We start from the raw sequence: 15,470 nt of genomic DNA, 5'->3' as shown, positions 1-15,470 counted from the left end.
AGGTTGCCAGAGAAGCTGTGGCTGTCTCAGCCCCGGCAGTGTCCAAGGCCTGGTTGGATGGGCCTTGGAGCAACCTGGGACAGTGCAAGGTGTCCCTGCCCATGGCAGGGGGTGGAACTGGGTGGCCTGAAAGGTCCTTCCAACCCAAACCCTTCTGTGATTCTACGACATCCGTCAGTGCAGGTGGCACTGAGCAGGCCCGAGAGCACACTTGGGTCACGCCCTCACAAAATGGGTTGAGTCACGGTAACCCAGGGGAGGTTAAAGCTGGGCATCAGCAGCAGGCCATGCCCCAGGAGGCTGGCGGGGCTGGAACGGACTCCCCAGGGAAGCGGTCACAGCACCAAACCTGACAAGAGTTCAAGGAGTGTCCGGACAACGCTCTCAGGCCCATACCGGGACTCTTGGGGAGTGTTCTGTGCAGGGTCAGCAGCGGGACTCGACGATCGCCGTGCTGACCCCACGAGCCTCCCGTGCGCTACCAGCACCGGCACCGGTACCAGCACCGGGGGCCGGGCCGAGGGGCGGCGCGTGAGGGCGGGGCCGCTCCCGCTCCAACGGCCCCGCCCGCCCGCCTCTCGCGCATGCGCACCGAGCCGAGTCGCGCGCTGCGGCAGCCCGGCCCGGCCCGGCCGGCGCACGCGCGGCGCTGACGCGCGGCCGCGCGCCCCGCCCGGCGGGCACGCGCAGCGCGGGGAGGCGGCGGCGGCGCCCGGGCGCGGCGCGGCCGCGGGAGCGGGGGCGGGTTTATGGCGGCGGCTCTGTCCGCACTCGCCGCCAGGCTCTCCCAGTCGGCCGCGGCCAGATCCTACGGCGTGTTCTGCAAGGGGCTCACCAGGACCCTCCTCATCTTCTTCGACCTGGCCTGGAAGCTCCGCATCAACTTCCCCTACCTCTACATCGTCGCTTCCATGATGCTCAACGTGCGGCTGCAGGTGGGCGGGGGCGGCGGGGCCGGGCCGGGCTCGTGTCCCGGTGTCACCGGCCGGGCCCGGGGGCGGTTCGCAGCCGCTCCGCCGAATAACGGCGGAGCGCCCCCGAACGAGTGCCCGTCCGTGCGCCGGGGCGGGGGCTGTGCCCTGCCCCGTGTCACCGGGGCAGTGTCGCTTGGCTTGGGCACGGATGCAGCCCCGGAGCCTTGCCCTTGCCCGTGGCCGGTGCGAGTGACGTGCCGCTTTCCTGTGCCTTTTCCTAAGCCATAGTAGCTGACTTAAATACTGGGAATAAATTGTGAATATATGCACTTTGATAGCACGGTCCTGACACCTTGTAGGGGGCAGAGAAAGCAATTTCCTTTATCGGTTGATTGGGGGTTTTTTGAAATCAAGAGCAGTTGCAGTATGGAAAATGCAGACACTTTTAAATACCAATGTTTTTGCATGAAAAAGATGTTTCAGGTTGAATTTGTGTCTCTCCTGTTTTGAGCCTGTTTCTGCAAAACGTGGAACTCTCTAACACAGCTTTGACCTGTTGTAGGGTTGGAGTTTCATTGTTTTTGTGATGAAATAAAAGATTTACTTTTAACTTAACTGGCAGCAGGAACAGGCTGTTGTGCACTGTCGCTACAAACATCTGTTCTAGCCAAGGATCAGACACTCTTTCTCCTCGTAAACATAGCTGTAATGAAAATTTTGACATCTGGCCAGTGGCCAAGGGTTGAAAAACAAGTCTGGTTGGAGTTTGTTACTTGTAAAAGGTAATTTGAAATGGGAAGAGGTCAAAATGTGGCATCTCCTCTTTTTGTTGTTGCGATTTGCCCTAAAATTCTGAAGCTTGAAAATGAGCCAGATGGCCAGGAGTTGTACACGTAGCTTGGTAACCCTGGTAGCTGAAAAAGCCTTGCCTTTGCTCGTTATCAGTGTTGGTACAGAATGGTTCTCCTGGAACACCACCAGCTTTCCTTTGTGCTACAGCTGATACCCGCTAACTGTGCTGGGGCAGCCAGTCTGACCAGTTCCCTCTGGGAAGCTTTTGCTGATTTCCAGTGTTGTGTGTCTGATTTCAGCTTGCACTTCTGTTTACAGGAGGATTACTTTAATATTTACCTTCCGTGTTAAGCCTCTAATCAGTCCCAGCCTCTGTGTCTATTGGTGAAGGGAAAGGCTGCTGTTACACAGGGAATCTCTCTAGCTGCTCCTTTGCTGACTCACTTTCATGCCTGTCACCAAAAGAGAGCTAAACTGAAACTATAGAAGGGCAGCTGGTATTTGGGCATACTTCCTACCCCTCTGGATGTGCTCAAGCAGCCTGTAGGGAGACTTATCTGTTGGGACAACTGTTACTTTCTGTAGCTGGGTTATTATTTATGTGAAAGATTGTTAATTATTTTCGGAACCAGGAAACTGGGTTATCAGCGTAATAACTTCCTGCATTCTTTCTCTTTAGGTCCATATTGAGATCCATTGACTTGTGACTTGGTGTGCTGCTTCTGCTGTATGCTGCAACTAGAGTCTGTCACTCTTCTTCAAATCCAGCCTGCTGTGAAGCATCAAAGCTGTGCTCGTGTGCTCTAGGACTATGAAGAAAGAAGATTTTACCCAAAAACAAGTATGTGACAATGGCCCAGATCATCACAAGCCAGCAGCTCATCTGACACACGTGCATTCCATGTTGGACAGTTCTCAAAATCATAGTAGCAGTTTACAAGAATTACATAACACCAGGAATTTTTCTCTCTTTAATACTATACCTCTGTCTCCTGTTGGCAAGGAAATGCCTCTGAGCTTCAGTGAATCAGCAGGGATGAACTCAAGTGCAGCTGCTCCTTGGAAGGATTCATTTCATCTGCATTTTTCTTCTGGGAAAGACAATCTCAATAGGGTTTCTCACTGCATTGGTGGCATTTCAGTAACAGGCTGGCTGGAAGAAGCTTGTAGCATCTCTGGAGACTTCAGCTCAGGCTGCCCAGGAGACAACTTTGTTTGTTTTGCACAATTCTGGCTGGGAAATTTGCAGTATAATAAAAACCTGTGGTTTCTGGAATTAGAAATGAGCAGTAGCAAAGAGAATGAATTGCAGTTTGTATTTTTTAAAGCGTTGGAGCTTGGTGGACTTCCTGATTCCTGTTCTAATCCAGTTGCCTCTCTGAACAACTCTGCTATGGGACTCTCAAACAACCAGAAACCATGTTTTTTCCTTTGTTGTTCAAACCTTGTATCTTCAGAGCAAACACTTGGATATGAGCAAATGCTTATGAATATACAATATGTGACTAATAATTTTCACATCATACAGCTAGTAATCTCTGTGCTAGCTTTTGCACTAGCAGGTCTCTGGTATGCAGTAGTGAAGGTAAAAAAGTACTGAGATTTTAATAACGACTATTTTTAATATTAGCAGAAAATAAGAGAGACAAGGTTACAGTTGAGGTTTTAGTGAGACTTAGCTGAGGTAAAAACTATAGCTGTTAAATTGCTAGTTAAACTGGCTGATGGAAGAATAGGGACTTTTTTTTTTTTAAGGAATAGCTGCATCTGAGTGTAAAGAACTTCGTCATCTTCAGACTCTCGACTTCTGCAGTCTGCTGTTAACACTAACTAGAACCCAATTTGATTAGCACAGATCCTTTGTTTTCCATAGAGTTTGTATTAGTGGTGTGTTCTGGCTACTACTATTTATACCCATTTCCAATGAAACTTGTTTCTTGTAGAATTGAATTCCTGCTCTGAATCCAACAGCAACTGATGTATCAGTCCTTAAAACACTTTGAACTGGAAAGCTGTTGGGAGGGTGGTCTTCAATGCAGCGTAATTCTCAGCAGTGTTCTTTCCAAGGATGGTACTGCTCTAATTTAACAATACCTTGTGAACTTTATTGTGCTACAATAGACACTGTAAACAACTTTCTAAAACAATTATTTTTCCTTGAAAGAGTGATTGTCATTGCTGAAGTACAGTAACAGCTTCTGGGCTTGTTGACTTTGGCTTTGGGATAGATTTGTGATAATAGGTTTGCCAAAGAACAGGGCAAGAATACTGGAATCCATAGAGGTGCTGGTGAATAGAATTTTGAGGAATAGGCTCCTGGTGGCACTTCAGTGGAGAAACTCATCCTGCAGTAGGTCAAACTTTGAACTTGATGTCCAAAATCCTCAGCACAGGCATTGCTGTAGATCAGCTTAATGTGCTCTAAAGGCTCATATAAAGAGGGAGGTATTGGTGTGTGGGGTAGGATACATTTTCAGCTTCCCCTTGACTCTGACTTAAAAGTGAGGACTTAATGTGAAGTGGTTCACACACTAGGTATTCTTTTGCCAGCTGGTCTTGCTTCATCTTGGAAACAGAGGAAGTGATGTTGCATTTACTCTTAACTGAACTTAGCTGGAAAGCCAGTAGTTTCCAGTGAGGTGGTTATTCAACTTTTAGCACACGTGTAGAGAAGTCCTTGATAATGAAGATAAGATGCTGATTATCAGTCTTAGGGAGAGAAATATTGAAATTTTTAAATCTTATTTGAGTGCTGACAATAAGACATATTCTTTTTATGTTAAGTGATACATTGTGTTTTCATTATCCCCATTGGTTGTTTCTTTTGGACTCTAAAAGAGATTAAAAGCTGCTTACTTTAATTTAGAAAATACTTTTCCCTGATGTGCATTTAAATGATTGCTTAACTTGTAGACTTTTGACCATGCAATCACCTGTCACAAAGTGACCAAAAGCCCCAGAATACTACTGGATTATGTATCATAAGTAATTACTCTGACAGCAGCAGGTCCACCTTAGTCAAGCCATCCACTCCCATCTCCTGTAAGTGGTATTAACACAGGTTAACACTTGGTGTTGCAGAGGATCAAGATTTCTGAAGTAATGTGGATCTGACATCCCAGAACACCAGAAACAGACACTTCCCCAAATGTCTGTGGCTTGGAGTCACAGTGTTAAGCTGCTGTCTGCCTGCATCTTGACCCAAAAAACACTTGGCAGAGCTGAGGGCAGAGGAATGAAGGCTGGGAGGGGTTGGAGCCTGTTTAAGCTGGCTTGATTGCTAAAGACAACGTTGTGCAACTCCATATTAATCTCTGTGCAGCTCCACAGGTATAGCCATACCCTCCCTGTATGGTGAGCCTTACCTTAAGATGTGCATGAACACAGTCCTGCACCCAAAACTTGAGTGCTTGGACTTCCTGTACAAAGGATCAATTGGCACAGCTGTACCTGCAGTTGTTACTTGAGACCTTGTTTGTACAGCTGACTGCTTTGGCCTGGAACATTCTCTGCTGTCTGTCATTTGGGAACTACGTGTTTTGGGAACCAGAGTTCTATACAAGAACTTGTAGGTGAGATTGTCAGGTTAATAAGCAAGAGGAGTAGCTAAAGGCATAAAACCCACAGTTTTTAATGCACCTTTTTCTCATGGTGATTTCAAAGGGGAGGAAATGAAATGAGAGGCACCACCAATAAACTAGAATTTAAATGTGTGTACAGCAGAGTGCCAAGGGTTTTCTCCTTATCAATGACAAGCCTGTGGAGGAGGAGATCTTGGAATATTGAATTGTGTTACATATCACACTCCAGCTAATACAGTCCTGTCTTAAGCAAAGTCTTGTTTGAATGTGTGGCCTTTCATCACTTATTACAGGATCACTTTAAATACAATACAGCTAAGTGAAATGATGGATATTTGTTGTGTATTATATGTATATTGACCATAAGATACAAAGAATACTTAAATAAGTGGATTTAGTCCATTTTAAGATAGTTTATGTACCTTGCCTTGAATTTTATTGCTTAAAACCTAAAAGGTAATTTTAACTTGAACATTCCTTCTGAAATTCAAATAAAGCATAGTTTGGTATGTTAAAATCTCATGTAATAGACTGCACTTTAAGCCTGGGGAGGCCATGGATTGAAAGCGCTGTTCTTGCACTAACAGAACTGCCTGCCCTGACTGAGGCAATGTTTCAATGGCTTTTCCTGTCTGGAGGGAGAATAAGGAACCTGAAGGATGGCATCCATCCTTTGAAACTATAGATAAATCTAACACTATGTGGTTTAGGCCACTGTTCTCTTCCTACAGATGTTTTGGTATTAACTCATCTCAAAAGATGGAAGGTGTCTTGGCCAAGAACCAGTTTGTGTGGAGTTTCGTGGCTTCACTATGTCCAGTGTGGAGAACTTTCTTGAGTTAATGTGCTGTTAGGGCTGTCTCAGATGATTATTACAGTACAGAAAAATAACATTCTTAGTAGGGGTAAGGGACCTTTATACTCAACCAAGAGTTGCCTTCATATTTCTGTATTTTTGTCTCTCATCCTTCTCTAGGAAGAGGTTATTTCTAAGCAAAATGTCACAGTTCTACTAAAAAAACTTGTGCTATCTGAAATTTCATTGATTAGTGTCCAGATCCTTCCTGCACTACATAGCAAAGTTTTATTTCTGCCATTAGAAAAGAAATAAGAAAATACTCAATTTTAAGAGAATTTCCTACTAGTTACACTTGAGTGAAAATTTACTATGTGGTGTACTGCTATGAAATGAGAATATACTTTTAAATGTGTGCACAGAGCTCTGCATGTAGCTAAAAAGTGTTTTACCACAGTATGACGTTGGGATGCTTATGCAAATGCTTATTTACTTTCTGACATTGCAGTGCAAAATGCAGTAGAGATGGTGGTGTTACTTCTCCATGTGGTTTTTAGCCAGTGCAATCTCAGCTATTGTGTCTGCATCATCCTGCACAGGGGACAGTTCTAGCTGTAGACATTTTTAGCCTTTTGCTTTTTCAGTGTTGGATTTGGTTTTGCTGTTGTTTGAGGTTTGGTGGTTTGTTGTTTGTTTGTAGTTTATTTCTCTCTTTTTTTTTTTTTTAAGTTATTATTAGGACTGTAAAGATAGCACTTTCTTAAACTTTGCCAAAGTTTGCTTCCTTTCTCCTTCTCTCCACCTTTGCCCCTTGCAGGTATACACATTTAATTTTTGGAAGAAGCAAGCCTGTTGTACTCTCCTAATATATAATCTCATTGTCAGGTTGCTCCTTTTGTTTTTCTGGCCTGGTCATGCACATATTTCTCTCCCTGTAATTTCTCAGCATAATCATATGCTGATATATTGTTCCACCTCAGAAACATTGTCCTGTAATTAATTATGCACAACAAATTGAGAGAAACCATGTAGAGATGTAAGAGTCCATAGCATAGTCTCTCATTAGGGTGTATGACAGGTGGTATAACTGACAGAGCAGTATGTAGTCAATGTGACATATTTCTGCTTTTTTTCTCTTCAAAACAGCTGCTTCAATTAAAATCCAATATTTAATTTGAGTATGTGGTACCTCTGACAGCTGAGAATTGCAGCTAGAATCTGGGGCTTATAAAATACATTAAGGTTAGAACTTAGTGTAACTTTTCAAAGAATTGAAGAGTACATTAAAGAGTACATGAATATTTTGAAACCTTTTTTTTTCCCCTAAGAGTGCACAGAGTAAAATGTGTTCTGCCACTTGTTTCTGTGGCAGCACACAGCCAGTGTGCACAGCCAGTAACTGGGGGTGGGGGGAGAACCCTTTTTAGACTGCAGAGCCTCTAATCCTCAAGGAAGAGCTGCACTTGCTAGAACTTTAAAATAAACCAAATGTTGCCTATGAAAGTACTGATATTTATGATCAACTCTCATACTTAAATTACAAGGTCATAGATATCAATCTCCTGACAGTGTGAAAACAAGAATAATAAATTCAGAAGTGCTAGAATAATGCTATCCTTTACCAGCCTGCACTGGTAAGAGCAAATCCTATTGTACTTTGAAATGAATCCTCTACTGCATCCCAAAATCTCAGTTATCTTAGTATTTTTGGAATAGTGATACAAGATTCAGACTAAGATGGTTATTTCATGGTTAATGATGAAATCAATTTAAAAGCTAAAACATTTTAGAAAATGACCACAGGGACTTCCACAAAGAAAACCTGCCTTGAAAAGGTCTATTTTATTTGTGTGATCTCTATATATGTATAGTCTGTTTTGCAAATTCCTTCCTTCTTCATGGAAGATTGCTATAAACCTGACAGCAAAAGTGGTCAAAACCCAAACTTGCAAAAGTATCAGTGTTTCATTTTCTGTTTGTAGTCAATTTTAGCTATTAACAAACATAACACCTAAATGTAATTTAAGCTTTTGTTCTTAAAAGTAGGGAAATCAAATATTCAGTGCCTGATTCATCACCTGAAGTTGAGTGAAACCATTTCTTGAAAATGCGTTCTGCTACCTGATGGTGACTAATTTTCAATGCTGATACTCAATACTTCCTGTAAACTGTGATGTCATCCCTGCAGAACTATTTTAGTCTATGGCCTTGGTCTTTGGCCCTATTTTTTTTATTATTATTTTTTTACTGCAATGTGGGAGGTGGAGAAGGCTGGCACAAACCATTTATTTTTTTGTTCCAGAGAAAGATGTTTACAACTTTGTATGTATTTTAAAATTGTATTGTGACACTTTTAACTTGGGAGAGAAGTTTCCATAGTAGACTTGAAACCTGAATAGAGACTTTGGAATACTGGGAGTGCTCCCCAAGCTGCCAGAAGCTGTTGAGGGTGAAGCTGCTCACTCACACCACAGGAGGGAGTTACACATCAGTCTTTGGAATATTTTCAGTTATGGCATTGTTAGTACATCTTGGTACGGTGCATTTCAGTTTGCCTTGTCTTACGGATTGTCACTACAAATAGGTTAATGTACAAAATCAATACACAGCAGTAATGTATTGTAACTGTTTACATTTGAACTCAGAATACCAATGGATGGGTTTTGTCAAGCTATTTAAAAACAGAAATAAAAATCTTTTTTTTTAAAGACAAGAGGTAGTTTGGGTACTTCTCATTCCAATTTTCCACTGTATAAATTGTACTTGAAGAGATTGTGTTTCTGACAAAGTGAAGTCAGACAGGGAGTGGTTTTTCCAGAGGTACAATTTGAGAGATGTGTGTTTACAGAAACCAAACAAATTTAAAACCTCTGTGAGGATAAACGGGCTCAATGCTTCCACCTGACCTTGGAAATCTAGTATGTGAACTCAAGGCTAGTTTAATGATGTTAGCCACCAGTGTTTATTCATGGGCATTCTTTTTACACACTTTATTTTAGTGAGAAGCCTTAACAAGCCAGTTGCTTTCAATGTAGTTCCAAGATATTTCCTCAATAACTAGCTCCAATCTTACAGCATAGCTTCATTTTAAAGGGGGAAGCAAACCATGGTAAATACATATAATGGCCATAGCAACTCTCTTGCATCATCCAGGACAAACATTGCTGGATGTTTCTCTGCACAGAGGTAAAAACTGAATTATAATAAATGTAATAAAATTCTATAAAGTTTTGGCATGTGTTTAGACCTCCATGGCTAAGAAAGTGCTATCAGTGCTCCCTGCACATCACTGTAGGTTCCTCATGGCTTTTGGAATTTGTACGGCAGATCCTGAAATAGTAGACTCTAACCTCTGTCCATGATATTGCAGCCACCCACTGTGACAGTGGTGTGACACAGCCATAATTACTCACGTTGTCATCACTTTCAGATGGTTTACCAATAGTTTTACATACATTTATATAATTAGGCATGATACCTGCAATGGAGAATGTTAAGGAACTCCGAATACTTTTGCAAATAAACTCAGAAATAGACATGCTACTCTGTGCACATCCCAATCTCTTCCTATTAGGATCTGAAATGCTTTGAAGTCAGATTTAAGGTGGTGGCCTATGACTTTGTGGTAGTCTCTTTGTTCATCTCATACTGTAAAATTCTGTAAGAGCAACTCATCTGTACAGGAGCCCAAATTCCCTCTTTGCAAATCTGAGTTTGTCAGAGGAACTTCTTACCAATTTACACTCATCACAACAGTCATCTCTTCAGTATGTTTCTTGGCTCTTTCTTTTTCTGGCAGATATTATAGCAGCTTAAAATTTAAAAACCCCAAAACCTTAAACCAAACACAAGTACCAAAGATTCTGCTGAAGATATTCACATTTCTTAGAGAGATGATTTTTTAAAACAGGATGGAGTGCTTTGCCTTACATTAAAAAAAAAAGGATGGGGTTTTTGCTATCAAGAACTGTGGCATGTTTGTAAAGTGCACTTGTAAGTCTTGAACGTTAGGAAGTGCTTTGTCTATTTGTTATCACAAGTATTTTTTAGACATATCAAAATACTCCTTTATTTATCTTTAACCTCCTAGTTCAAAGAAAAGAAAAAAAAACAAACACATTTTGGAATTCTTTAAAGTATTATGTTTTGTTAAAAGTGCCCCTAAGGGCAAAGGACCAAAACCAACACAGACCTCTTGCTCATTGAACAAAAAGCCAGCAGCAATGACGAGCAGGATATTTTTGATGCTCTTTGTTGTTTTTTTTCTGGGGCTAGTGGCTGAAGCCCTTAATCACTTTAGCTGGAAGTTATTCACAAATAACCCTTCTGAGCTCAGTAATCCTGTCTTGCTTTGTACCAAAAAAAAAAAAAATCTTTTCTGCAGCAGGGATTTCTAAATGGTCTCTTAGATCTTAGCCTTGCATTCCAGGTACTGCTGACTGCAAGCACGTATGACCTGCTCCAGAGCTACTACAGTTACAGCATTTCCAATTTTTGTCTTTTTCAATATAAAAGCATTTAAGATTAAAACAACAAAAACTATTTCATGATGTTCTATAGCACCTTCTTAAGTGTTCACTTGTACCCCTTCAGGTGTTTCTCACTTTAGGTCAGGTTTGTAGATACAGAATTTTCTACCACACTGAAAATCAGAGACTAGCATAAAAACTTGTCAAAACAGAATGAAAATTCAAACCTTTTTTGAAGTTGGACAGACTTCTTTTATCTTCTGTTCCCTCTAGCTGCTTTCTGAGTGAGAACATCTGTACAGACTACAGCAGGTTTCAAGTCCTTCACTTTGATATACGGTGTATGTTCCCAACAATCTGTTGCTTAAAATAAAAGCTGTCTGGTCTGTGTTGTCACTGTCAATCATAATTTTCAGAGCTCTTCCTCACATTTTCTTTCTGGTTTATAATCAGTCGTTTGCAGTTGATAGCTGTATCTTCTGCTTTCCTTCTATTTAGCAAAACTACTTACTTGCCAGTGCTGGCAAGCACAAGTCTGCAGAGCTTTTCATCACTGGATATTTTGTCACAGTCAGTTCACCAAGCTTTTTTGCTACTTGCTCAATTTACAGTTAATTCTAATATATTTTCATTAGGTATCCATAAGGAATTGTAGGTGTTCCTGAATGGATTTTTGAGCATTGCTCTTTCATCATATAGGAAGTGGTTTTTTTGAAGGCCTCTATTGAAACAGCACTGTCCAAAGGTTTGACTCTTTCTTATATATGGCTATTGTTACAATAGTTAGTATAAAAGAATCCTTTTGTAAGTGACAATAGTTCTGGTCAATCTTTGTTATTCACATGTGTTTGTTAAATTCAGCAGGTGTTCTGCCTGGGAGGGCTCTTCTGCCTCCTAGCAGATATTCCAGCCATGGTAAGATAATGAGATACACAAGGTGACTCCTCTCAACCTAACATACCAAACTGAGAGGCAAGGAATAAACTCATGGAGAAAAAAACCAGAAAGACCAACCAATTTAAAAAAAAAGTGTTTTGAACATATTAGTGGTTTAATTCAATAGGTTATTTTGCCAGAAACATGGGATGAAAAGGTATGAATTAAAACTTCAGAGAGGAAGCAACCTCGACACAATTTTCCTTTATAAAAGAAATTGTCAAGTAGTTCAAATCACATAGGGAGGGTAGGGTTAACTAAGGACTGATAATGGGCTCAGAGGAAATAAAAAAGCACAAATATTTTACAACCTTTTTGTGGAAAAGGAAAATCACACATTTACTGTTATTCCTCTAGAGGTATTTCTGTTGTCCTTCCAGCCCTACATGCATCTTATCATAATGCTATGTGGAGAAAGCAAGGTTGGGGTTTTTTGGTTTTTTGTTGTTGTTTTGTTTTGTTTTCTTTTTTTTTTTGCATTTCAGAAAGTGTAATCAATAAGAAAAGAAATCTGATAGTAGGATTTATCTGTTTAAGTACCTTAGAGTGGTTTCAGTAGGACAAATCACAGCTCCAATCCTGTAATCCAATCACACAAGATCAGTACTGATGTCTAGCTCTGCTGACTTAATCAGAGCTCTGGAGCTGAGGATCTGCCTGTGTGAGCTGAGCTACAATGCTTGGACTTGGTGATTTATGGGAGTATCATTAAATTTAGCTTGGGTTAAAAGTGCAGCCCTATGCACAGCAGTCAATGTGAATCTTCCCAGCCATTCCAATTGAGACAATATCATGTTCCTGAAGGACCTTGAAATTTATTGCATACATTCCAAATACTGTACTCCTCACTCAACAGCCATCTTTAAGTGTATTATCTTGAAAAAAAGAGACAGAATTTACCATCTGACAATTATAATAATAAAATACATTATGTCTAAAGGTATAGCATATGGATGGTCTTCTAAGAGAAATCTTCTAGGAATTCCAGTTTATAAAATGGTAACATTTGCTACTTTGTTTGAATGATTAAATCGATAACAGCTTTTGTTAAGACTTTTTACATAGCTTTAAGCTCACTACTGCTTTTTAATCTTAGACATTCTCACATGAACTGATAAGGAAGTGTAACTTTTTTATTTCCTGGAGTAGTAAATTTTAGTTTTTTCCTTTCTCAGCTACTACACCATGTTCATTTGTGATATGCTGGGTCTTGTATTACTTTTCTTGCTGTTGGTGCTGCAGTTAAACACAATTTTAATATATTTATCTACTACTATTGATCAATTATACAATTATTCAGGGATATATGTTAAATGACATCTCAAAAAGTTGCTGTTGTTAACATGGTAAAGTACTACAGAAGTGTTAAAAAAAATTAGCAGAAAGGGAGGAGACATTGTTTTAACAATGGAGGCAGACTCCAAACTCAAAGGTGGAGTTTGTGTCTAAACTTTTACTAAGGGCCCCTGTAAGGAAATTGAAGAGTTCCTGTTATCCAAGTGAATGTGAGTGGACAAGCCTTTGTTCAAAACTGGACTGAAACCAAGGTAGGATGTCCAACCAGCTTTGCAGCAGCATTCAGGGAGTCTTTTGCTCATCGTGCTCCCAGCACACCTCTAATATTGTGATCTAGAGCTAAACGACCATTTTGTTTACCTAAAATATGAAATTGTAGTTTTCCTGACTGCATGTAGTAACTATATATAAACACTTAAATATAAACATGCACGTGTGTTAATATCTGCTTGTTTAGATCAAGGATATATTCCTGCCTAAGTGCTGTCCATAAATGATTAAAAGTGCAGTAGGAAGAATGGAAACACACCCCAAGTGAAGAGCTGTAGGTGCTGCATTAAGCATGGTAAAAGCACACATTTCTTTGCTGTTGGGTTACTCTGGAATTAGTACAGACCTTCCAAAATCCCACTGTGATACAGATATTGCTTTACTCATTGCTGCTGCCTATGGTCAGTATTCTGGAGTAACATCTTTTATTGATTAGCAGTTTAGATTTCTAAGAATACTGATTTATCTGCATTTATCTGTCATTACTTGCAGTTTCATAATCTAATAAAAATAATATTATCTAATTTCGAATAGGTTCAAGGCAGCATTTAATTATTTTAGTTGAAGAATATGAAGAATTTATCTCTTTTTAACTCGTGTCAGAATATCAGAATTTTGTTTTTACTAAAACAAAATTAAAATTACATTTATAGAAGAGAATGCTTTCTACAAATTATGCAGGAAGTCCAAACCATTTCAGGAAAAAGCAGCAGCTAGAAAAAGAACTGCCTGGCATCTGTACTTTGGAGAGAGTAAATATGGAAATTCCACAGAAACAATCAGGATACTGGAGAGTCAAATATAAGAAACATACAGAAATACTTCATGGAATGATTTAATGTATGGAGGAGATAACCACTCCTGTCAACAAGATGAAAAGGTTTTAACTGTGAATGAGACAGTATTTAAGAACATAACTAGTACTTGGCAGCGTGTTTATCTTGCAAATGTGATTAGGATGTTGAAAAAATTATCTGTTTGTTTTAATTGTAGTTACCTGCCATCTTGTTTTTCAGGTTTGGAGTCTTCCTTAACTGCCGAGCTCTGGAAAAGCCTTTCAGAGTAAAGAGCAGGGGCAGGGTTTTGTTAGTCATGAGAATTCAGCTGTGCTCATTATCCATGTCCTACTGGATACCACTTCCAGCAGGAACAGCAGAATGCAGGCCAGGGAAAAGAACATCCCTGCAGAAAATATTTCATTTGTTCTCAGTTGGTACAATAACTGAACCAAGTATCCAGATTCTCCTGCTTTTGAAGTGTTCTCCATAAACAGCAGATTTCAAAGACTGCTCTGTGAAAGTCTTTCAGGCATAACTGTACTGTTATTCCCTAATGCTTTATTTTTTTTTCCCCACAAACATAAAAAGAAATGGAGAACATAGTCTATTTAAAAAACATATTCGTTATCCAGTGTGAAAACATAGAGCAGCTTTTCTTAACCACATTTTCTTAAGCAGCTTTGTGCATTAAAACTGAAGTAAAGTGAGTAACTTTTTATAAAATATGCTTTAATGGTTCAACTATTTTGAAATAAAATTATTTGCTTTCAAAATATAGCTCCACCATCATTGTTTAATTTGGATATTTGGGGATTTCATATATCCTGCTGAATGGCTCACCTGATCCATGCAGACACCCTTAAGAGGAGAGCTTGCATCTGTGCAAAAAAGATTTCTGCGATTTGAAAATACAACAAAACTTTTAAAGAACCACATTAAAAGGAAACAAAAAATGTTTAATCACTTTGTAGGACATTGTTGTTTCTATTGTGTTTTGTACACTAAGTCAAATTTTTTTAATGTTACATTCCTTGTTTAGTCCAAAGCATGGCAATCTGCCAGCCAGAGCTTTTAGTGATAAATTCTGCTATACAAAGCAAAAGTTTTTATATGTGAGGCCACTTCCTTCTGCTATTTTATCATCTTCCTGGTTTTGTCTGTTTTCAATAAATGCCTTTGTATTTTCACATCTTTTATATGCTTGTATACACAGACACTTTCCTCTGCATTAAAACTGATAGTTGCAAGTTGTTAAGGATAAAAAAGACAGACTGTTGACTTAAATTTCATTGCACTAATACACTATATGAATGCTGCATTAAAAGATCTAAACATTGATATTAAAAGTATTTCCTGAATTTGGCAGTGGGGTGGAGAGGCAAGGATGATGTTTCATAATAAGGTTTTAAAATGGAAATAATCTCTGGGTACAGCTACACTTTAGTACTACAGATTGGCATATGAAGGCTGAGTTCTCACAGTGAATTTGCATTATTTTAAAGCATCTCAAATTTAAACATATTGAAATTTAAAATCTGAAAAGAAATTATGGTGGAGGTTAAACATCTCTCCTTTATCTGTCCCAAGGGGCTGAATATTTCTGCCTGAGGAGAAAAATCTAAAAAAACTCATCAGTA

At 39.8% G+C, this 15,470-nt stretch overlaps 1 protein-coding gene across 1 annotated transcript; it reads left to right on the top strand.

The window, feature by feature from the left end:
* Positions 1 to 733: 733 nt before the first annotated feature.
* On the top strand, positions 734 to 6,219 carry SMIM10L3 (small integral membrane protein 10 like 3). Its single transcript, XM_084216400.1, has 2 exons — positions 734 to 935; positions 2,386 to 6,219. Exons 1-2 carry the CDS (start codon positions 750 to 752, stop codon positions 2,404 to 2,406), a joined length of 207 nt encoding a protein of 68 aa, XP_084072526.1. The 5' UTR covers positions 734 to 749; the 3' UTR covers positions 2,407 to 6,219.
* The last annotated feature ends 9,251 nt before the right edge of the window (positions 6,220 to 15,470 follow it).

Source organism: Fringilla coelebs (assembly GCF_963513975.1).
Source record: "Fringilla coelebs genome assembly, chromosome: 16".
NCBI classification, from domain to species: domain Eukaryota; kingdom Metazoa; phylum Chordata; class Aves; order Passeriformes; family Fringillidae; genus Fringilla; species Fringilla coelebs.
This window is presented reverse-complemented; position numbering and strand designations above follow the sequence as displayed.

Coding starts and splice junctions, on each gene's coding strand:
- SMIM10L3 (XM_084216400.1), top strand. CDS start 750: ATGGCGGCGGCTCTGTCCGCACTCGCCGCCAGGCTCTCCCAGTCGGCC. Junction 936..2,385: donor TGCTCAACGTGCGGCTGCAG/GTGGGCGGGGGC, acceptor CTTTCTCTTTAG/GTCCATATTGAGATCCATTG.